Source organism: Ambystoma mexicanum, chromosome 7q (assembly GCF_040938575.1).
Source record: "Ambystoma mexicanum isolate Mex_15411 chromosome 7q, UKY_AmexF1_1, whole genome shotgun sequence".
Taxonomy (NCBI): domain Eukaryota; kingdom Metazoa; phylum Chordata; class Amphibia; order Caudata; family Ambystomatidae; genus Ambystoma; species Ambystoma mexicanum.
In genome coordinates, this window is record NC_090941.1 from 657,859,232 (window position 1) to 657,884,877 (window position 25,646).

The following is a 25,646-nucleotide window of genomic DNA, read 5'->3' on the forward strand; positions in this document are numbered from 1 at the left end:
CACTGGGACTCAGAATTGTCTCACACACCCCGACCAAATCATGTGAATTAATGACTGTGAAACATCCCCTCACTAACTCACATACTATAACAATGCATCTAATCTATAGACTTTCTAGACCTGTGGGCTCCTTTGAAGAAGGATTTATCACACTTCTCTCCACTAACACAAAGCCTTCTTCACAAATCCTCATACTAGGCGACTTTAATCTAGGTTTTAATGACCCTACAGACCAATCTGCATTGACTATGGCTAATTCCTTGGCTGAACTAGGCCTCACTCAAAGAGCCCTACTCCCTACACATGAAAAAGGAAGAATCCTTGACTGGGTAGCAGACCTCAACCGTGCAACTAATTTCAACTCTATCAAACCGCAACGTGGACTGACCACTTTCTACTGATATTTAATCTTCAAGATTGCATGCCTCCTAATAGAGAAAAGCTTATTTCTCCACCCATTCCGACCAGGAACAAAAAGAACATTACAGTGGATAAACTTATGCCTTTTCTCCAACCTCTATTTAAACCTTCTCTTGCCTCCTCCGACCCAGCTGTACTAGCAGATCTTTATAACAAAACCATACCCACAGCCCTAGATTGCATTGCACCTCTAAAAATGTGCAGAAGTAAACCTAAAGCACACCTTAACACCTGTTTCACTCCCAAACTTAAAGCCATAAGAAATGAAAAAAGGGAAATGTGAAACAACTTGGAAAAATATCCCATCCATAGCCAACAAAGACATCCTTCTAAAAATCTCTGCTAACTATAAAGAAGAAATTCTAGCAAAACGTGAAGCCTACAATGACAGGATTGATAAAACCAGTTTAAGTTCCATAGAACTCTTAACCATTCTAAGAGAACTTGAATCTCTCATCCCTCCTACAGATAATTGCATCAAGGACAAAAATTGGTGCACTACAATTCAAGAGGCTCTATCCAATAAAATCACTCTGCTCCGAAAGAAAATAGCTGCCAAAAAACTAAACCTGTTACCTCAGGCTAATACCCTGAAACATGGCCCCATTCCCCCTAAACCATCTCAGTGCTTAAAATTCACCTCACTGTCTACCCAAAAAGTGCAAAACATTATTGCTTCACTCAAACCTTTCAATTGCCAAGGTGATACCTGCCCAGCATCTGTCATAAAAGAAGCTGCCAGTGAACTTGCCCCCTTCATTACATCGTTAATTAGCACCTCCATCCTCACATGTACTGTCCCTACCAACTTGAAGAACTCATGGGTACTCCCACTTCTAAAAAAAACCCATCATTGGACCCTAGCATCCCCACTAACTGTAGACCCATTACAACAGTCCCTTTTTTACTAAAGATCATCGACAAAGCTGCTTACAACCAGATACAAACATATCTGGAGACCAACAAGCTACTCGGACTCCGTCAATCTGGCTTCAGACCCCCAACATGGCACAGAAACAACCCTGATTGACCTAGAGATCCAGATTGACGACTTGAAAGATAAAGGGAAATCAGCTCTCTTGCTCCTGTTGGATTTGTCAGCCGCTTTTCATCTGGTCGATCACAAGGTGCTATGTAAGCATCTCTTTACAGCGGCCCATTTCTCAACAGAAGCAACGGCTTGGACCCAATACTTCTTAAACAATAGATCCACGAGAGTCTTCTCAGCTTTGGCAGCAGCCAATCCCATACCCATATCCTGCGGAGTCCAACAAGGATCTTGTCTATCCCCTACCATGTATAATGTGTTCACTAAACCATTGTTTGATGATCTGGACAGCAATCAGCAATTTGAATAACTTTAATACTATTTTATACAACCTTTACACTCTCCATTCTATCTATTAGTGTAGGTTGTCACCTACACTAATTATGCAGATGACACCCAGATCCTCATACCTCTGACAGGCGATTACGACAAAGACCTCGCTCTTATCAATAAAATCTACGTCATCATTCAGGCCTGGATGGCCACACACATTCTGTGCCTGAATAATGAGAAGACTGAGCTGCTCCTCTTAGCCTCACCCATCAATATGAAAAAACTGAGCAACCAACACCTTTCCTTCAATATTGATGAAAACGACATTAAGGTGGCAAAAGAGGTAAAAACACTGGGTTTTTACCTAGACTCCTTTTTGAGTCTGCGCAAACAGGTCAGTTCAACAGCATCAGCGACAGCATACACCTGAAAGCTCATCCACGCCTGTTAACCCTTTCTCTCCACAAAAAGCTGCACCACCCAGGCTAGAGCTCTAGTATTGTCAAAGATTGACTATTGAAATGCACTGTACCTAGGTGACAATAAACATCTCATTAATAAACTCCAGATTCTGCAGAATAATGCACTCAGAACTGCCTTAGGCATATACAGAAGGCAACACATCTCAGCGACTAGACGTGACAACTGGCTCTCCATCATTAAGGAGAGAATACAACTCAAAACAGCTTCCCTGGCTTACAAATGTCTCAACAATTCAATACCTTATGGAAAAATTCAGCAAAAACAACCCCATCCAACCTACTAGGACGACCAACGCTGGTAGCCTAAGAGTTCCCAGGTACAAACTAAAAAAGCAGGTGGCAGCAGCTTCCCAGTTATGGCTGCTCAACTCTGGAACTCCCTACCCACCACCTTAAGAGATGACCAATCCTTCTACAAATTCAGGAAAGACACCAAACTTTGGCCCATCTCCAAAGACACACCACAGTAGCCCCTGCTAACCATCCTTAAAATCGAACCATGTATAACAACACCATCTTTAGTCCACTGCATTATACCTGCCATTTCTTTCTTTCTCTGTTGCCATTTTGACATCCCAAATCTCCCAGACAATGTTATTATATATCATTAATCTGTATGCACATGTTTGCAGCTAAGCAATTATACATGTCTGCAACATAGAGTGCCTCTGTAACGAAGAAACGGTGTATTCTTTTATCGCATTGACTTACTGTGTATTGCTTATTGTGTAACTAAGATATTGCATATCCTTGAAATGCGCCCTGATACCGCAGGGTTTGCAGCGCACTATAAACAAACAAACAGTTGCGCCTGTGACTGTTGCTGCCTTAAGATATATGCTGTCAGCAATTTGAATAACTTTAATGCTATTTTATACAACCTTTACACTCTCCATTCTATCAATCTGCAATGCGATTGGCCTGCGATATATGAGTGAAATCATGGAGAACCAGACAGAAAGACCCTTTTTTCTGTATTTGTTTTATAAATAAATACAGACAGAAAGCAGATTGATTTAGGTAAAGAAAGTGTAATTGTTTCTAAAATATCTTGGAGAACTCAAGAGCAGGGGTCTGCAACCTTTGGCCTGCAGGTTGTTTTGAACTACGACTCCCATCAGCCCTAACCAGCAAAGTCAAAGATAAGGGATCATGGATGTTAGAGTCCAAAACATCCAGAAAGCCACAGGCTGTAGACCCCTGCTCTAGAGTGATAAGGGGAGAGAGATTGGGCTGCTGATAAGTCTCACATACTGATGTCTATAGCAATTGTGCCTTACATACGGAGAGCCAGCTTTGTGGTGTGGAATTAGTTGTCATTGGCAGAGTTTGAAAAAATTTTACAATGGCAACAAAGGGTATCTACATAGGCATTATCGAGATAGTTGTAGAATCTTTCTTGAAAACATTTCTTTTCAACTTTGGCGGAATTCACTATTGCTCTTTCTGGTCTATTGCATTGCGTCCTTGGGTCCTGAGCAGTGTGAAGTAAAGAAGCTTCTTTGCGGGGAGGTCTGTTGAAGATAGAACAACAGTTCTCTGCCTTACTGAATATAAATGCAGATATTATTAACAATCAGAAGCATTTAACGTGGCTAATTGCGGATTGAGTAGGATCGTATATGGTCGGGAGTGAATAACCACCCACCCCACCTTAGACCTTAGGAAGTTCAAACAGAGCAAACTTTACAAAATATGGAGTTTTAGTGATTCAAACAAAAGCGGAGCAGTGATCTCCCCGCTCTCTGGTTCATTCACAACCAGTGTCCACACGAGGGACTCAAGCTGTGCTGGAATAGTTTGAACCGGGCGGAGAAAATTCACAGACATAAATCGCTTTCAATATCAAACCTTCCAAGATGTCAAAAAGCTTCATCGGAGCTGTAGGAGCCACGCCACCTTGCCAGAGGTTCTGGCACCTCTTCATAGAGGCTGCTGGCTGTCCTGTGGCTCTTCAGGCTACTGGTATCAAGAAGGCACCAGAAGACTGTGCCACGCAATGCTTTCCAAAACCCTCATTAGTCCCACGGCTGAGCTTTGTGGGATTTCTGATAAGGCTTTCTTTCATGGGAACCGGGGTCCACCTGCTCAACACATTACCTCTACCAACCAACAGAGAAGAACAGTATACTTCGATATTTTACACAAGGCCCTGAATTTCTTGTTTGCGCCCAGGAAGCAAATCGAGCAAACCCGACTCTACCGTTTACGCCTATGGAAGTCTTTGCCTTAAGACCCACTCAGAGCAGCTTGGAACAAAGATTTCTGGCCACTACATGGTTGCCTCTGCCAGCAAAATAGAGGTTTATGAACCCAAAACATAGAGATGATCGGGTGGACATCATCTAGTTAAAAAATGGAGACATTAGGATGATAGTTGCTGCATTATAACGGCTATCAGCCCATGGAAAGGGATTCAACTTCTTTCAAGAACAACAGGGAAACAAAAGCAGAAAGAAGTGGGCAAATGATAGAAAAGCACATTCTATAATCGATTCAAAAAAGAAAAAGGCAAACAAGTTTTATATCAAACACAGCTCTTAGGTTTTGATTAAGCCAGTGCGATAACTTAGCGAGTTAAGAGCTCCCCGCAGATATCCATGTTGCAACCTGAAGTTACAGGTGGCAAACCTAACATGGCCAGCTCATGCCCTCCAACCTTTTTAACCTTTTTAAGGCAATACATTGAATACTATTAAATTGGGTTATAATAACAATTATTACAGTGCTTAGGTGCAGAAGAATAGGGCACAAGGCACTACATGAAAGTGACCTGAAACCTGGCTAACAGAAAAGACAAAAGTGGACCAAAAGGCCACATGATCACATTGCAAAAGAATTCATTTTAGCTAATTAATCAGGTTGATATGCTTTCACATTATGAAGACACATTCTCAGTGACCAGGAAATCTGAAGGAGGTGTATACATAAAATAAGAAAGATGAATGTCACTGAAAATAATGTATTAACTTCAATGAGGTTACATAAATATTGCCATGAGAGAACGACTGTCCCATACAACTTGTTTGCTCATCGGTTAGCTGCAACATCATGCGCATTGCTCAGTCACCAGCCCTGTCTTTGATCTTACCCACAATGAAGTTAACTACGTCCGTCATGGTGTAAATTATATTTGATACTTTCCTACCACCAGAGCAGATTTCTTCGCGCAATTTGAGTGATCCTATGAAACTGCAATATAATCTCCTTTCAGGAAATGGCAGGTTGCTTTCTGACAGGCACTGGCATAGGAAATGGTTGGCCTTGGCTTTGACAGCCAGTCGTAGAGCATGCCTCAGACCACCCGAGTCTACAGCAAGGGGCCGCGCACCTGTTCTCATTTACTGGACGCATGGGACTTCGACAGCTTATGCATCTGCCACCCCAAAAGAACATTTTCCGTTAGTCCAATAAATGATAACACAACTTGGATTTCTTTAGGATCTAAGCTGGAAAAAAGAATTTCCGATTCCAAAATTGGGTGTTTCAGTATACTTTGTACTACGGTTTCCGCAAATTCGGAAATGTATGTTCCAATTGTTTGTTGCTGACCTGTATAATTATGCTCCCCCCCTCCCGATTCGTATCCCTTTTCATACTGTGATCCGCATTCCGTTTTAATATGTTCATTTCTTTGCTCGCACTGCTGTAGCCGGATATCTCGTATTCCCATTTCTCCCCCTTCCTGTTCCATCTTTTCATTCCCCGCTGTCCTTTTCCTTTTTCTGGTTTATGTCTTTGTTGTTTTTAATGGGAACTACCCCTATACCTTTGGCCTTCCATTCCATCACTTTTGTGTTTATATTTCCTGCTTTGTAAGACAAAAAAAGGTTGCCATGATTGTTGTTTCAAATCTTTTTTTTCAAACTTTTTCTTATAAATTATAACTTTCAAGCATTTATTTTCAAGCTTAGAATCGGACACTGATCTCAGCGTGCTGAGCAGATTATAGTGAAAGAATCTATGGCACGTGAACTAAGGACCAATGAAGGATTTTCTCTAGCAATATGCAAAGCCGCAAAGCCGCGGAGGTCGAAACAAAGACCAGACACTGAGGAATTGTAGTTACACTCTCGTCTAAGAGTAGTTTTACAGGGGAAACCAAATCAACTCTCTTTGACCAAAATGTGCATAAAATAACACAATCTGTGGTAAGAAAGTTGTTCCGCAGGATGTGGTTATTGGGGTAAACTCAAAAGTTGACTGTTCTGTGGTGGGATTCACTCAATCACTGGAAGGTAGGAGGCCGCCCTCGACTGTCTATGAGGTTCTGTCTGAGGCTCTCAATGCCTCCCTCCCTCAGGGTTTTGGATCTTTGTCTCCTCAACCCCAACACCCTCTCCTTCATACGGTCTCCTTTCGAGCTTGTAGCTCGGGGCCAATCCCACTCTTTGCAGGCATAATACAAAATCTTCTAATGTTCTAGCTCACATCGATAGACAGACAGATAATGGCATCCTCCGCAAGTTCTTCTTCCATATAGTAGCTAACATTTTAGATTCTATTGTATTCATCTTTCTTCATTTTAAATGCTGCGAGACTTGATTTAGGTAGGACATTGTCAAGTAAGGAATGCAAACGAGTTTAAAACAGCACTGAATAATAATTGTGCAACAGGTCTTTCAGCTGAAATCTCTCTACCTTTATTGAATACAAGCAAACATATGTGAGAAGTACCTGCAGTAAGGGGAGTTTTTTATTTTGCCATAAAAATGAGAGAGCAACTGAGCATAGCGAGGGACCCAAACCAACAGAGGAGGATTCTGGGTGGTTCTACCTCAGAGAAAATATTTTGAATAATGGGTTAAAATGGTGCAGTATAGAGCACATTTTCTGTGAAAAAGTGGGTAAAAAGCCAGACAATTTGCAATCGGGTCGGAAGAGTAACTCATTAAATAATCCAATAGCTGTGAGTCACCAAAGTGCACAGGAGTATTTCCCAATGCATTTCATGATGCCTTTCCCCAGAATATATGCCAGTATAAAAAACATTTCCATTCTGGCAGCACTCATATATGCCAGAATTGCCATATAAGAACATACATACTCTTGTTTGCTTTGCGCATAATGGCAGTAACTGTACTATAAGAAAACATGTCCATGCTGGCTTGGCCAATATATGTCAGTACCCGAGTTTAGTGACGTACTGCAGTTGGCTTTTTCCATCTGTCCAAAGTGGCTGCTCCAATCTAGGCCAGTCTAGACATGTAATAACACTTAACGTGCTTGCTTTTCTCATAAATGCCCAGTAAAAAAATGTCATGCCACAGTAAGAAATGGCTAGATTGGCTACACAAAAATGGCAGTTTAGCCACATAACACCACTTTCATGCTTGCTTTATCTTTGATGCCTAGTAAAAATGTCATGCCACAGTAAGAAATGGCTAAACTGGCTGCACCAAAATGCCAGTCTAGCTATGCAGTAACTTTTATCATGGTTGCTTTATCATAGATGTAAAGAAATTTTTCGCCTCACCCCAAAACTTCCCGAAATCAGTATCTCAGCTGGCACAAACCCAACACAAGCACATGCATAGTGACTTGCTCATTCAAACACCCATTTGCTCGCTCAGTCACACACACAGTCATGCACCATAGACGTATTCATTCACACACGCACCCAACCATCCATAGATACATCATACACTTGCCCATTCACACACACATGCATGCATACACACACACACAGACACACATATCATACAAAATGCTCACCTACCTTCAGCCCGGATGCTACTCCTGCCAGATGCCACCTCCCTTTGATGACGACGCTCCTGCTCCCATGCACAAGAACCAGAACTAGGAAGCAAAGAAGAGCGCTTCCTGATTCCTGCACATGCACGCAGGAGCAAAAGGGCCACATTGTCCATAGCCCAATCCATTTTAATGTCCGGGGAGAAGCAGGAAGCAGGTGTGCCTCCTTGCCCATTCAAATATGCAGTTCCCAAGCATGCACCCCCATTGGGCCGTGAAAGGCTGGGAAAGCAAAACACCCCCAGCCTTGCATGATCCATTGGACATGCGGGTGGGGAACAAAATGTCAAAGGGAAACCACCCTTTGACAGTTTGCGCTATGGCAGTACCTCCATAACAGGCGAGGGTACGGGTGGGTCGCCACCCCCTGCCCATTAGGGAAGAGCCGCCACTGGTGGAAGGCATGCTAAGTCTATAAAAAACGTAATGGATGAAAAATATTGAAACGTAGGATGGAATACTGCAATTCCTTGCTCATAAAGCAGTGACATGTTATATGGATCTAACATGGCTGACGCTCATCACCCTACCTTGTATACTATACAGGGATGCTAAACCGTGTCTTATTAGCCATGGCTTATCCACCACGCTTATGGATGAGGTCAGTGGAGTAACTTTGCTGAAAATGTTGGGGGGGACATGACAACTGAAGGAAAGGGGTGGGATGAAGAGAGGGCGGAACGTGGCTCTGAGGGATTGTTTCGGCCAAATTGTTAAAAGAAGTTTGGTCAAATGGTAGATTTGACCGAATTTGGTCACCACCATTAGTTCGAAGCTGAAGATACTGTACATGAAGAGCAGTGGTTGCAGGGGTGGCCCCCTCAGCCATGTTCTGTATTTCCCCCGCTTCCTCAGCATTGGTGGCAGGGCACCCAACAACAAAAAAGAAGAAAAGAGGTGCTGCAGCATCAGATCCGATGGAGGGATGGATCTGACGCTGAAGGTTACAGGAGAGGCAGCGGATGGAGAAAAGGTAAGTGGGGGGGTTTATGGGTGTACAGGCGGTTTGAGGGGACATGGGTTTGGTTTTTTGTACCGAGGTAAAAATATATTTGCAGCGAAAATGACTACGGTTAATGCCGCAGTGATTTTGTACGTCGGTCAAACAACCTAAATCCCTGAGAGATAACACTGAACTACTACACCACAAGAGTCCATTGCTGATGCTCGGTTATAACTTTCATAAGACTGGTGGCATATCTTTAAAATTCAGTTGGGGCCCCACACATCTTCAGCCGGCCTGCCATGCACCCAGTGACACAACTTAATATTCACAAACTTAATTCCACAAGAATATACAAACCATTTATCATGCACACACTCTCACTCAGACACAAATGCACCCAGCACCTCCACTGACATACAATGTATGCACACAACATTTATATGTACATTTACAATAACACATGAAAATATTGGTGCAACCATTGGGCAGACCAGACTTTATCATCCCCTGATACCTGAGATTTTGGGCTATGTTGACTTGACCTAGCTGAACTATAAAGCCATGGCCGAAAGGACGACATTCACTGGAATGCCGGCAATTTTCCTGATTTTTCCTTTCATTCAAAGGGTGAAACCATTGGTTAATGCAGTGCAGTGGGTGACCAAGTATAATTGCTATAGATTTTGAAATGCCATATATCTCCATACTTGGGTTCTGCACAGCACCCTATATGTCTAGATGCTGATAGATTTTGTCTACAGGATTCTGACTTATTAAAATTAAGGTATGTTTTCCTGTGTGCAAATGGCTCCAAGCAGTGGAGTACCGAACGGGAGAGTCGCAAGGGGGTGGTCAAGGTACCCCCCTTAGCCAGACCGGGACATTTGTCATTGGGAAACCTCTCCTATTCGGCACTTCAGAGAGGGTGCCCAACGGCAAAAGTGTCCCGCTGGCAATTCCTGCTCAGCACGCTCATTGTCCTGGCAGCAGGGCACCTTCCCCTTTCCGAATAGTAGAGGTGTCCCACTGCCAGGAGAATGTCCCAAGGAGCTCCGGCCAGCAGAGGGTCCTCACGTTGTTCTGTATCAACAGAGCATTACAATGTGAACCATTAGGCGCTGATGGGAGGGAGGGGGTTACCATTAGCAGGGACTTTTGTCTCTTTGGGAATCGGAGGGAGTGATCAGAAGAGAGAAGGGTGCATAATGTTGCATGCTTTATGAAATAAATGTCTATGGCTTTAAAACCCAAAGAGGATTTGTTAGGCTCACATTAATCTGCATGATGCTATTGTGACTTTGCATGCAGAATGGGGAGAATGAAACTAAAGCCATACTCCCATTCCTCAATATATTTCTATGACAATGTATATAGTGTATAGTTAGTTTACTATGAAAGGCTAGTTTATTCTGTAATGTGGTTTGCTTCCAATGCATTGCTATGAATAATTATATGTATTATATAAATAACAAGCACATGAAATGTAAAGCAAAACCTTAATAAATATATATCAACTGAGCCTGGAAAGATGTGCACGGTCACTTAAATTGTCCACATCCCAGTCTCACCATTTAACCAAGTGTGTGATCCTGAGCAAATTATTTAATCACATTGTGCCTTATCTGCAGCTCTGTAAGTGATTCCGATTCACTTCAAAGCTTATGTTAATGTATCATGCTATTATAATGGAAAAGCCTAATGACTATAGTGTTGCTCCACATATAACAATAGTGCAATTTAGATATTGTGCACCACAGTTAATTGCCAGTAGGCTTATTTATGGCAACTTATTCTACAGCCACTTCCATGGTGCCTCCAAGTATCAAAGACTGATGATGCGTCTTGCAATGTGCTTTTCTATTTCTCTGTTGGTGCCACCCATATGCTAATTAGGAAGTTTGCATGTATTTTGCCTCAGAGGGCTTGGACAGAGCTCCCCAACAAACATACACAAACAACTAAAAATGATTTTGTTTTTTAAAAAGTACCCCTGCTCTGCTTTCAAATGCCACCCGGGCTACGTCTCATGTTACACCGACCTACCCCTTCGCACTGACGCGCCGCCAGACAGAAATCAGGAAGCTGAATGAGCTTCCTAGTTCCTGTCGGTGTGTCACATGAAGCCGGAAAGAGATGCTCTGTGCCGCTGGCCCCCGGAAGTGCTGCTGCTAGTGTGCACTTCCCAGGCGCCAGGCCCTGCAGCACCCAGTTCAGCAGCCTCCAAGCCAGGGTGAGGGACTGAGCAACGCAGGGCATCCCAGCCCTGAATGTGTTGCAGCGCGGCTGCCAGGCATCTCTGCATTATGTAATTATAAAGCGCAAGCCTTGCTAACACTGACCCAATTACGTAATTGATGATTGCAGCCCCCCTGCCCTCCCTCCAAAAGATGGGGGGGGACAAAAAGGCATGGCACAGAAGTTGGGGGGGCACAAGCCCGTGCCCCCCCCTATAATTATGCCCATGGATGAGCTCACCATTTCCCGCCATCAAAGAAGACATACCTTCCTTTCCAGCACAATGATAGGAAATATGGGCTAGGAAAGTTCCTTTCACACTGATTGCTATTGAAATCTGTTGCATATGACCGACCTCAGGCCAGGCAAGCGGCATCTAGACAAACGCTGTACGCCCCACCCCTTTCTACTGTAAATCACCTCACTATAAACGGCTATGACTGCACATGCCACGCTAGATTTCATTCTGACAACTTGACAATAGAAGGGTGTGAGGCAGCCGCTTGCTAATCATTTCACATTTCCTTGTTTAGAAGTGCACACATTTATTATGCATGCCGTGCCCTGCCCCATTCCAAACAATAATGGGTGTCTGTCAAAAGCAAAACTGCTGTAATGGCGCGCAGTATTACAGCGTAATGGTGAGTAAGGGGGGGTGGGGCTCTAGAATGGACTGATCCCCAAGCACCTCAAAAGTATCAGTCGATCAAATGATACATGTATTGTGTATAAAGCCTGACCTTACAAACCAGCATAAAGACATTGTCGCCCTGTAGCCTCAGATTAATAGGTAGAGAACCCGTTTCTTAACTTGATGAACAATTAAGAGGCAGATACATGGTGCCTAACCCCATGTTGCAGGGCAGCAGCAGCATACAAATGCAAAGTCAATTAGGCGTCAGCTACATAGGGCCTGATTCACAGAATGCTTTCCTATGGGATTGTGCCATTATTAAACACTTTCATGAATCAGGCCCCAGGTGTCTAACCCCATGTTGCAGAGCGACAGAAACATACAAATGCAAAGAAATTAGGCGGCAGATACATGGTGCCCAACCCCTTGTTGCAGGGCGGCAACAGCATACAAATACAAAATCAATTAGGCAGACACATGGTGCCTAACCCCAAGCTGCAGGGCGGCAACATCATACAAATGCAAAGACAATTAGGCGGCAGATACATGGTGCCTAACCCCGTGTTGCAGGGCAGCAGCAACATACAAATGCAAAGACAATTAGGCGGCAGATACATGGTGCCTTACCCCATGTTGCAGGGCGGCAGCAGCATACAAATGCAAAGTCAATTAGGTGGCAGATACATAGGGCCCGATTCACAGAACGTTTTCCTATGGGATTGTGCCATCATAAATTACTTCCATGAATCAGGCCCTTGTTGTCTAACCCCATGTTGCAGAGCAGCAGAACCATACAAATGCAAAATCAATTAGGAGGCAGGTACATGGTGCCTAACCCCAAGCTGCAGGGCAGCAGCAGCATACAAAATGCAAAGACCTTTAGGCAGCAGATACATGGCACCTAACCCTGTGTTGCAGGGCGGCAACATCATACAAATGCAAAGTCAATTAGGCGGCAGATACATGGTGCCTAACCCCGTATTACAGATCGGCAGCAGCATATAAATGTAAAGTCAATTAGGCGGCAGATACATGGTGCCTAACCCCGTGTTGCAGGGCGGCAGCAGCATACAAATGCAAAGTCAATGAGGCGGCAGATACATGGTGCGTAACCCCGTGTTGCAGGGCGGCAGCAGCATACAAATGCAAATACAACTTCCACAACCTCACCAGACCTCAGGATGATCTATGCCGCGTAGTAGTCTCCACCCAAATAGTATGATATCAAGCCAATGTATTATGTAGTGCAAATGAGGCATTTGGTCTAACCTACTTTACACAAAACTCCAGGGAGAAGGTTATTGTCAAAATAAGCCATTATGCTGTTGGATCCCGCTGCATCATGACGTGGCAGGGCGTCGTCCTATAAAAATGGGAGGAATTGATCGTAGACCAAGCATTTCTTCTCCAGCTTCTCACATGCTTCTGGGTGGATTTTTTGGCAATGATGGGGAACATGGATGTATGGCCCCATCGATAAGCACAGCCTTTAAGAACACTTTCTGGTGGACGTGTGCCAGAGAATTAACCAAGATGCAGAATGAAACCGAATGTAAAGATATTTTGACATCAATGTGTCATATGTCGGCCACTTCATGCATGAACCAAGTAGTGGCTCTTTTTGGCATGGGCAAATGAGATTTTAATAAAATACGTTAAGCTGTTTTACTGGGCCAAAAGAGTGCTCAGAGCCATACAGCGCCACACTCTGTGCTTAGCCACATGAACCTCTGAAGAATGGCGCTATAGAGAGCCCTATAAACTTTGCACTAAATTTCAACACTACCGATGTAACTTGATTAAGAGGTGGGGAGCTCCAACCTGAAAGGTCCACGGTCCAGGACCAGTACTTTGGAGCTTTACTGAGCTGATGATGAGACCCTCATGGCAACTGTTTTCCTCAAACCTCTCAGTGGGACAGACTTAATTTTCTGACCGACGCATGGCTGCACCATTCATGTAGAGCTTTTAGGTACATTTGCTCCAATCTGCTGCACTCAAATATTGGTGTCATTCCATGACAAGTTCAATAATGTGGGCGCCAGCGCCACCCCAAGACCTCTTTAGTAATATGGAAGTCACCTGTAGACCTCATCCTAATGGCCCATAGCCGACTCTTGTTTTGTCCGAAAGGGCCCTTCATAATATCACCAATTCCTCATGCATGGCCTGTCTGGCGAGTGCCCTTGAGAGCAACCCGCGATCAACAGAATAAAAGGCAGCCCGAGGTCTACAAAGGCCTCAAATATATCCCTTCTTACTAGTAGCATGCATTTGAGGATTTATACAGAGACACTGCACCGCAATAGGTACTCTGCCTAAACGACACCTTAGCCCCCAGGTTCCTCCCAGCTGTTCGCCATTTCAATTCTCATCCTTCTTGAGTGCTCTGCTGCCTTTGACACCGTCAATCACGCTTTGCTCCTCCTTATCACCTCCAACTTTGGTATTCGTGGCCCTGCCCTCCACAGCATCACCACTTACCTATTATACCGGCCCTGCTCCATCCCATGGAACACTGTAACTTTGGTTAACACCCCCATCTTAGCGGAAAGCATCAGGGACCTTGGCTCACTTCTCGTCACGCTCTGCACCCACTCTCTCTGTAAGCTAATCTCCACCTATGCTTGTCCCGCTCCCATTCTCAATCATCTTCTGTCAGCCATTCATCCCTGAGCCATTCTCTGACATGTCTCCCTCTTTGGTGTCTAATACTCAACACATCTAAGACTAAAGTCAGAATCCTTCCGATCCTAACTGCCACCCCTTATTCCTTCCCGTAACCTCCTCACACGTTCCCCCAAGGATTGCAATCTTGGCTCCCTCTTCATCCTCCCTGACCCCAACACTCGCCCCTTACTGTCTCCCTGCTATTCTATGGATTGCAATGTTGGTTTTCTCTTGGACAGTGAATAAAAGCTTCAACGACCCATTAGTTCTGCTCCCCAAGTGCCAGGATTAACCTACTGCCAAAGTGGAATGATTAGCCCCCCAAACCCTCCCTTAATCAATCCCCCGTGAAAACCTGAAGTCGATGTCCCTGCCCTCCACCCATCTGGCTAGGTCTGTCACCCATTCATAAACAGTCCAGTGAATACGCTGGCTACATCCTGAAGTTCCCAAGATGGTCATTTTCCAATTAATCTCATACTTGCCAACCCTACGGATTTAGGCGGTAGGCTACTGCTTTTCAGGCAGACCTACCACCTACATATTTTTACAATGGTATCCTACCGCAATTTTTAAACTGGTGCAGTCTGTGACACTCATGACATGACGTAACATTACCCACTATTATATGTCAACTCCTGCTAGTGATTGATGGCGCCACATGTTTCTCAGACTATGACTACAGCAACAGGGGTATAGTCAGGTATGCACAGAAGCACTGCTGCCCCGCTTGCTCTCACGTACTGACTGGCTCATCTCACATCCATAGTAATGAAAACATCATGTCCGCGTTTTCTGAGCGAGGTGGGTTCAAGTGGCAAGCACTTTTTTCAGCAAGCTAACCTAGCGATGTTGTTATTAGAGTGTAATTGCCCTATCCAGTATCCTGCAAAAAACAAATGCAATTGTTTGCAGTGATCGAATGGCAGGAGCTGAATAAAATGCAACATGTTTCTTTTTTCACAATGACTGCTTTATTGCGGTGCCCTTGGTTTTTAGCATCAGTATTAAGGAAGGAAGATACTGGGCATATTTATTTTACATTCTATATTTGTTAAATTCTAGATGACTGAATCGTTCAAAGAGGCGCGTTTTATAGCATGGGGTGTGTGTGCGCAGGGGCACCGACTTCATGTTTCCCTTGGGGGTTGCCGGCGCCCGTAAAAAAAAAAGTCCCATTATAAGTGTAGGGACTTTTACGCAGATGGCCTTTCCCGGGGGTGCCCGGGTCCCTGGGGCACCCGCGTACTCGGTGCCTGCGTGCATATGAGTGTGTGTGTGTTGTAAGTGATTTCAATTCAGCACTCCCACTAAGTCAATGCCTAGTATGGGATGCCCAATGGAAACCCTTATTTATATATTTTTATGTTAAAGTTCTTTTAATTCTGGATGATGTACCCTTATATAACGCCCCTCTCTTTGAATCCCCCCGGCCTCACTGAGCCAAGAAGAAAGTTTGTTTTGCAAATTAAAAGATTTATTTGAAGAATTGAGCAATATATAGATTACACTTTTATGAATATGAATAATATCTGAATATCACACTTATGAATATGAACAATGATCAGCAATGTGTAATATTACAATACCAACAATCTATTTAATCAATTAGTAGAAATAGGAAGAATAACGTAGCAGAGAATACTATGTATGGTTCAAGGAAATGCAAGGATAGGAAAAAATGCAATACAGAAGTAAGACTTGATATGACTTCAATCAACAGATAATATGATCACTCTTTCCCCCTGTTACTCACTCTCCCTAGTATGCAATATGAAGAGGTGGAAGAGGGCACACAAGTTTTAGGAATAACGACCAATAATGCAGTTCAATCCCAGTTCCCCCAGCAAGCTTAGAGAGAACAGGTATGATTTTAAAACAGGTCAATCACTTTTAAATGTCGTTTGAATGAATGGGAAAATGCTAAAATTGATTTTAATTCGCTAAATAGGATTCAGAACTAGTGATAGTTGCTTTGGATTAGGTCCGGTAAGCACTAGCAATGATGGTAGAATGATTAGCAGATTGAAAACGAATATTTTGACACGTGGTGAAATTGAACCAAATTGCAAATTCACAGCAACTTTTCCACGTGCGGGAAACGCAGTTACAGCAAAACTATCAGGAATTGCTTCAAACTTACATTTAAATTTCGTTTCTAGGACGTATGGTTCAAAAGTTACAGAGGTTTTAATAAAGGTAGATTTTTCAGAAACAAAGTCAAGATTTCAAAATGAAAGATGCGCTGTTGAATATTTGGAACAAAGATTTCTGAACACTAGAGAGTCTATGGAGCCGCAAACTACACGACAGCCCAGCCACCTATCCAGAGGCACCTCCGGATGGTTTCTGTCTGAACGAGATGATTGCCTTTCTCCAGAAAATATATATTAGCGCCAAGATGATTATCACTACAATTACAATAATGCAGTTATGAATAGGTTGGAATGGTTGGATTGGGTTACTTAATACTAAGAGGTTGGTTATGGACAGTTCCACACTAAATACTTACAACTATGGCTTTGAAATAGAATGGGCCCGTCAAAGATCTGGTCAAGGGTTTGGCTGGGATTCGCTTGCCACTGGACAGGTCTCAGGTACTGGGTTCTGCTCTCAGCATGGCACTCTGGTCTGCGCGGCCTCTTGAACTGGATCTGACGGGTTCTGGATACAGCTCTGCTCTGTGGGTCTGGATCTTGGTTCTAGCACAGGGTTCTTAGCGAGAAGCAAAACAGCACAGCCAGGCTGTTGAATCATTTAGTTAGGCCCCATGGAAGTTTAGGGGTTAGAATCAGTTTGCAAAAGATTCTGAGGCCTGCTGAAAAAGGGTTCAGCTTCTTGGGTTAGGCCTCTCTGCTTCAAAGTTCTAGAGTTTGGTTCTAGAGTCTGATCTCTGGATCTATGTCTGGAGCCTGGATCTTCCTGCAGGGTGCTTCGCCAAGAAATCAGTTGAAGAGTGGAAAATGTGTGTGTCCCTCTAGGTCCTCAACAGTCCCTATTTATCCATTTCCAAAGTGGGTGGGAGGCTGATTATCTATGCCCAACCCTCTATGGATCTGATAGGTCAGAGAATTTCCTGTCCCCTGATGTGAGAAAGGAGCAGTTTGTCATCATGTGTCATGTTTATGGCTTAGGGAAAAACCCTCCCCTTTGTGTCTGTACAGTATATCTTATTTTTCATTAAAAAACATATTTGCAATATGCACAACTTGTTAATAATACATATACACATCACAGATTAATTAAGGAACGTCTCTGTTCAAGTCCCATGTTCCTACGAGCTTTGGTTCGTAAATGACAACTTTTTTGCCCTTTTGGTGGGTTTCTCAATGTTAGTTCTGCACCAATTTTTATACATGCATGCACATCCCATCTGGGCACGTTCCTGTAATTTTTCATGTTCCTAACATAAACACAATGGCTACAATATTTAAAACTTTTGGGGTTCAGTCTCAGAACATCGCACAGATTCCAGCTTAGTCTTAAACTGTGAGCGACTTTTTTCATTTTAACAACCTATAGGTTTCATATTTTTGTCAGTTCGGTACAATATTTTATAACCATTTTTCTAAAACATACATTTGCCTCAACCTTAATCCACATTTTTAGTCTGGTCCGCCTCCAGAGCTGGGCTGAGTCAGAGGGTCACATGTCCTTCTTCCTGCCAGAGCAGTTTGTGGTCAGTCACACCCGAATTAGCATTCCTATTCAGCTCAAGGACTCCATTGTCTGCACTGAGAGCAACAGGCCAGGGTGCCCCTCCCAGTTCCTTTTGACACCAGCCTGCCATTCTCTTAGCCAAATGCAGGGGGAAGTTTCCTTTGTTCAGGGAGAAGGTGTGTAATGTGTTTGAAGCACATTGTGGGAAACTAACTCTTAAACCCACTGTCTGAAATTGTCTTGTCTTAAAATATAACTCACATTTTTCACAAATACATCAACCAATTTCTTACTTTAAGCCTTTTCAGAATATAGTTTTGAATTGTATCCACCTCTTAGGCTTCTGATAGCAAGTCTTTCTTTTGCTTAGTTTGAGTTCAATGTTCAACTTTACACAAAATAGGTTTTAAATCGCTGGCTTCTGACATAGGTGAGTAACGGTATTACACCCATTTTTGACAGGTTTCTTCCATCAAGCAATCCTCAAAAGTGGATTTTGTTCAGATAACATATACTTCTGTGGACATTATATTTATGTGGATTCTTGAAGTAGAATGATGTTCACCACCCAACAAGGAGGTTGGATCTTTTTGGGTGGTTTGTGAGCCATGATTTTTGCACATTTTTGACAACCAAGAAAACGGATTTCCAAACAGCTCTGTGTTTCTTTTTGGCAATCAGCATTGCTTTTTCAAGTGATTTCAGGCTACTTTGTGGGTAGCCCAGTGGTGGGTTTTGGCAGTGATCTCCTGTGTTAGGCAACATAGGCAAAATTGACATAGGCAAAAGTGGATGGCTGCCTATTTTTCAGATTTTTACTGCGCAATTTTGGGTGATTTTTAGCGAGCAGCATGCTTTCCAGTGGCCATTTCTGAGGTTTCTGCTGCCAGCAATGCACAGTAATGTTGCAGGGCCTGGACAAGTGGGTTGAGACATCCCACAGTGTGTTGTTGATGGAGTGCACGTTTTATGAATAAGTATAAATGCATGAGGTTACGCCCATCCACAGTAAACTTAAATCCCCGACACTATCCTATGTGATAACATTTGTGGATGATTGATAGCACCCCACTACGTTTTACTATATATATATATATATATATATATATATATATATATATATATATATATATATGCTGATGTTTATTCAGTGTATTCATGAATTCTTTTGCTAGAACTTCTGATAGTCTCATTTTCTTTTCGTACCTACTTATCTTTGGGTCTTTATTCTCTCTGTTTTTAAGGTTTGTGATGTGTATTGTTTTCGGCTGTTTGAGTATGAACTGGATAACCCAGCTCTTTAAGATGAGCAGCAATACCCTGGAGATGGATGGGGGTGCAGATTGTATTCATACATCTATAATAGAAACAACTCAGGTAGTTTGGCAAAAGGAGAACTGTTTTAATATCAATTGTCTAAAACAGGGAGTATAACGAACATCAACAAACTCGCTCGATCCGCTTACACAAAGCATTTCATAAAAAACTGAGCTCTTATACATAAAACACGTCACTGATGACATTAATCTACGTGTTACTAATGACATCCTACGTGGCAAACTACAAAAACCTAGGGGCAGTACTTTTCCATCTATGTCTAGCAGCATGCAGGCTGACCGTCCAGGTGGTGGTGAGCTCATCTTAACCATAGCTTCCCACCAATTAGCATATCAATCCATCATCACCTCAGTGGTCTACTGTCAATTAGGCTTTGAAGCACGTCCTTGAGAGTATTCTTAGCTCTGAGAAACTCAGGGAGTGAAGGCACGTTCTGCTCTCATGCGTAGGTGTGACCATCTCTTTCATCCAGCTTCATCCTTCCACGTGACTGGAGACCATGAAATCGAGCCTTTCATGCATTTAAAATACTATTTTCTACTAGACCTCTGACGTCTTTGTTGTTTTGTTCATGCCTTCTGAACAGGAGTTTTATTCTTTCACACAATTTGTATCCAATGTCAGTTTGATAAGACCTTAGCTTCTTTGGCTCATTCAATTTAGCCTTTCTGAGATTAACTTTATTAATTCAAGCTGCTTTTTAACTGTGATACACTGAACATGAGGCCTTCTTATTAAAGTCCAGCACTGCTATAATGCGTAGTGGAAACATCCATCCTTTACTTGATCATTTGCATATATGTATATATTGGCGCTTGCCGCAATCCATTCACTATAAAGCTAGCCTCAAGATTATTTCGTCTGCTTGCGTTTCTTGCAACTGTACACATGTAAAATGACTTGGTATCTTCATTGTTTCTGTGGCATAAACTTCTTCACCTTGATCCCAAGATGTCATTTATCCTCAATATTTTCTTGATACCTTATAGAATATCTTCATCCTCTTATTTCTCTGCATCCTTTGTGTGCGTCAACTCGACTCAGTGAGACGTCACCATTTGGCTTTACCATTTATTTGCTCTGCTTCTTCAGAAATCTCATTTAAACAACGTTCATACTTCCTCGTATGCAGATATGGTTTCCTCAATGGGAATCTCTTGGGTATTGGTATTCCTAAAGGTACTGTGCAGTTTTCCTACTCTGGCCTTTGTCGTTTTAACTGTTGCACGTATGCCACATGCTCTGGTTTCCAACATATAGGTAATTATAGTCGAAGTGGTTGAGGTGGGGGTAGTCGCCTCCTCCTCTACAAGCAGTTATATAAAAAAGCAGCATTTGGTTACATTCTTTTTCTTGTGTTTGTATGTTGATTCCCTACTAAATAATATTTTTCTTAAAGCAATGTAAAAGCCAAATGTTTTGTCTTTTCTGTAGATGGGCGATATTCGCTTTTCAAGCGCTGCCATAATGGTACTTCCTCCCATAATACGCCAACAGTTGGGAAATGGTAATACTGTGGCACATTATGGCTGTGCCTGGCAAATACTACTAACGCCTATACAAAACCCAAAACTGTTAAATGTGATTGTAAGCAAATGTGTGTCCTAGAACATCTGTTCATTGTACTACATTTCTGTCAAAAACCAGCACTGGCGAAGACAATCGTTTTGGCTGTTCTGTATGCATGCCAAAGGCACTTTCCAGGCTTTTCCAAAATGGTACTACTACCTGCCATTAAACGTTAACACACAGAAAATGGTTTTAGTAACTGAATACATTATGGTTGGGCCTGGTAAATGCCTATTGAATGCCTATAAAGATCCAAAACGGTTGGATTTGCCAATGCTTGTTTTTAACAGTAAAAGAGTGCAAGAAACAGATGCAAGGACACCCATTTCCTTATACATCAAGTGACTGAAGGCATACTCGGTCAAATCAAGACATGTTTCTCACACTAGGAGCTGGTTTACAGATCCAATTAAGCCATTGCCTTTCAATAGACTGCTTATTAATCATTTCAGAAACCTTCAAAGCACAAGGCTTGCTTATTGAAATCCCATTGATGTGTGTTTTGCACAGGGAGGGGCACGCAATGGGTGGGAATGGGCACCTGGACTAGCGTGGTCAATGGGTCGGCAAAAAGTCAAACACCCCCCACAGGGTGTGTTCCCTTCTTCTTAGCCCTTGTGTCTTGCCTAGTTATCAGACTTTCCTGGCCAATTGTTGACTTATAGGAAGCGCTCACAACACCCTAAATAGCCCAAACTAAAAAGGCGTACCACAGTTCTCACAAGTGACTCATTGGTTATGTGATGCGTCATCTGATCAGGGGCACATTTCGTGTGATGTCATGTCCTGCGATGATACAATTTTGCCAATTTCTATTTTTGAAACTTGAAAAATCCTACCCCTGTTTGGTCGCAGACTGTTTGGCAAGTATGTAATCTGTGACTGAGGAAAGACACGGCATGTAGTGAAATGTCATACATTGAGGCTGGATTCAGGTGCTCAAAAGCAAAAAATGCTTTGGAAAACCATTTTGCAAGTAAACCTCTTGAATTTTAACATGCATATGCTTTATATTTTTCAGTTTCAAAGGTGTCAGCAGAAGCAAGGAGTCGATGTTTTCCCCGGGTCCGCCAAGGCGCCACGCCTACAACGCGAGCTGCAGCCATCTTACAGAGGCCCTACACAGACCCTGCCACGACGTGGCAGTGCAGGAAGAAAGGACGCCGCTTTGCTCGCCACCTCCAGACTACAACTCGGTGATATCATACACGTCCTCGCCTGTTTAGGAAATGCTGTCACATTTTAGTCAAAGGATGTTTTGAAAGCGAGCTGCCAGAAGCGCCGTGGCGTTTCCGGAGACTGCCCGATGTATATGCACTTCACTTCACGTAGGAAAGTGGCCCTGTTGGGAGCTCTATTGTGACTACGCTCTAAATTTCTATCAATAATGTACACAAGCGGTCTATAGAGTCACTTTCTAGAAACATATTGTACACCCTGGGAGCCCCCTTCTGGTGAAGGTGGGGGAAATGCATCCACTTCCTGTGTATGCGTCTGTCTGGAAGGACTATCAAGCGTTCCTTGGCACATGTTGCCGACTTATCTGCATAAGTTTTGCTGTGTGAGGAATGTCTGTCACCCCCCTGCCATGTACAAAATATCATGGTGCGGTTTTTAGATCGTTCTTCATGGGATAAACTAAGATTGCTTTAAATCACGAGGCCAGGGAGCTAGGGTGACCAGATTTCAAAACTAAAAAACCGGGGCAGGGCAACTAACATAAACGTAGGGCTAACTTTCAACCGTGGCTGTCCAGTTCTAGGAGAACGGGGTGTTAAGTGTTACTGTTGGAATAAACACGTATTATAACTAATTTACCACAAACTACCACTATCTTAAATTGTAAAATGCAGGATTGTGCGAGATTGTGCATTCCTGCCTGCCAACTATGAAGACCTACTTTAAAAAACCGGGACCACTGAGTTTTCAAATGGAAAATAATCTTGAGAAAGGGGGACAGAGCACCCAATTCCAGGACAACCTTGGCAAAACCGGGACATCTGGTCATGCTACAGACGGCACAGTAAGCGAAAATAATAGCAATGGAGACTTCATGAAGATTAGACCACAAAAGATGCCCCATGTCGTGACTGTCACCTTCGATCCAGTCCTGGATTTCTAATCACCAGCATGCTTGGTCCTCGGTCTTGTAGTTTCCCATAAATCAAGTCCCAGCATTCAAATACATTTTGAATAAAAAGCAGACACATAAAAAAATGTCAAGTGTGTGACAACCTTGGTTGCTATTTCTCATTAGATAATATGGAGCCTGCAAAGCTGAAGACTGCGAGGTTGACATAAATTCAGAAAAGACAGCCAATGATTTTCATTTTACACACATCCTCTAGTCTAAAATAAACGGGGGACGGCGTCGGCCCTACGAAAAAAATGGGCAGATGCTGTCCACCTACGTGTATCCCTGACTTGAACCCTGGAAATGGGCTGGACCAAGACAGAGTAGAGCTCTGTCCCAAGGCCCAGCGCTGCTATGGAAACTTCCAGATATGTTGCCAAGCAAAGCTCTCACCCACGAGCAGCCGGGCTTTGGAAGAGGCAGCATGCAAGACCACAGGCAGAAACCGGCAAAGCCTCACACCCTTAACAGAGATGTTTTTTTAGGGCGAGTATTGTGACTAATGAAAAGAGCAGAGTGCAACTTCCATTACTTGCACAAACGGTTTCTTGCTGAATAACTATCGAAGACATGTTTCACATTTAACCAACATTAGCAATGTCAACAGTTTCGGGTTTTGTGTGGACATGGGAAAGGCACTTGCCAGGCACTGCCGTGCTGGTATTAACCGGTCATTGATGCCAAAGCTGTTGGCTTTGCCAGTGCTAGTTTTAAACAGGACTTCATAGTGTTTATAAATCAAATGGCTGAAGGCAGACCTGGTTAAGACTTTTATTACACCAGTAGCGTGTTTACAACTCCAATTAAGTCATTAATTCTCAGAAGACTGCCAGCATTTCCAGTGCAAAGTTTGATGGTAAGGTGTGTTTAAAGCAAGCTGAAAGAGTTCACATGAGGGGGAGCGGTGGGCAGAGAGAGGCATGCACTGGGTGGGAGTGGGCATGGCAATTAGCACGGCAGTTTGGCCATGAGCAGTGAATGGTTGGGCAAATAAGCAACACCATCAAGCTTTCCGCCCCTCCTCCTATGCCATTTCTCCCCATCTGTACTCGTATGCATTCGTTTTTGCCACCTAATAGCCCAAACTAAATATGTGGCTATTCTTATGTACCCAAAATGCTCTTTGCTTTCATGCAAATCGCCAGGCTTGGGTGCCACTGCTCAACAGTGTTGTGTGACCTGGCATGGGGTCGGGCCTTTGAGCCCCGACCCCTCCCCCCTGAAACCCCCCACCCCCGCTACATTCCTCCCAGCGATTCCAAGGAGGAGAGGGGCCCACAATGATTTTTTTCCCGTTTCCAGCGCTGCCCATACATTTTAAAAACACATTTGGCCGAGTGGATGCCACGTTTCACTTATTCTAGTTTTCCTTATGGTCCAGAGGGAGCAGTTCTCCCAGACTCAAGATCAAGGAGTAACACACAGGAACAGCGCAACGTGCACCCGGGAACGCCCATACTGCCAGCGCAAACCCAGAGCGCAAGTACTCCCCTCGTGTTGGGCTTCAGCGCCTGCCTAGCTGCCCCTTACTAAAGCCAATCTGCAATACTGACAAGTTTATATTCCACCTCTTGGAGGTCCATGTCAACACCACACTGCACTGGCACTGCTGTTTATATTCATGGTGGCAGTGGGCGATGTGACGGGACAGCTCGGGTGCTCTGCACGCTTATATACCAACACAGCTCTCAACCATTTATGTTGCAAAAGCGGGTGAAAACACCCGATTTTACTTTTTTGCGGGTGAGCGGCCCATTGAAATGAATGGGCGTGCATGAGGTTTGGCGGGTGAGTCCGCTGGTTACAAGGCGGGTGACACCCGCCAAAAGCGTGTGAGTTGGGAGCTATGTACCAAAGAAAATGAGGCTGTAGAAATGGAAAAGGGACACCTTTAAGACCTACTGTTGGCATAACCTCTTCCCTCTAAGTCAACTTAATATATTGATCTGTACCTATAAAACTAAATGGACAATGTTTTGTGTATAATACGTTTATTTATATCAATATTTTTATATTAGTTTTCTTTGTATAGTAACAGACAAATATGACTTTCATTCTTTGTTTTCGATGTTAAATGTGTATTATTGCTTGTGGAAAGACACTGCCACCCAGAGGCGGTTTCGATTGGTGAGGTTTTGTTAGCATGACTATGAGAACAAACCTTTTATTGAGCCAATAATGTTCCAGGCATTGTGAAGCCAGAGGTGTGTAATGTGTACAATTTCTGGCTCTCAGATAGCACTTGGGGGTGCAGGTTTTAGAGGGAGCACGTGCTGATAGTACTGGCCCGCCCTACACTTTCTTCTGCCTGCACCCCAAGGCAGTTCAATGATGGGCAGTTATTGGCGTGACTTTATCGACTGTAAACTTGTCATCCACTTGAATAGGTGTCTCCATCTTATTGGTAATTTAATGTCGCCATTCAAAATAATTCTCAGCGAACTCATCTATGAATTGTGGTTTGCCCAGTAACTACCACTATG

The 25,646-nt window shown here is 43.4% G+C and overlaps 1 protein-coding gene across 1 annotated transcript in view; it reads left to right on the top strand.

The window, feature by feature from the left end:
* The window catches only part of FLT1 (fms related receptor tyrosine kinase 1), a 577,293-nt gene extending 552,450 nt beyond the window's left edge, over nt 1–24,843 (top strand). The window contains exon 30 of the mRNA XM_069639312.1: nt 22,051–24,843. Coding sequence (XP_069495413.1) covers nt 22,051–22,255 — 205 coding nt within the window. The 3' untranslated portion in view covers nt 22,256–24,843. The remainder of the gene's footprint in view (nt 1–22,050) is intronic.
* Nucleotides 24,844–25,646: the final 803 nt, after the last annotated feature.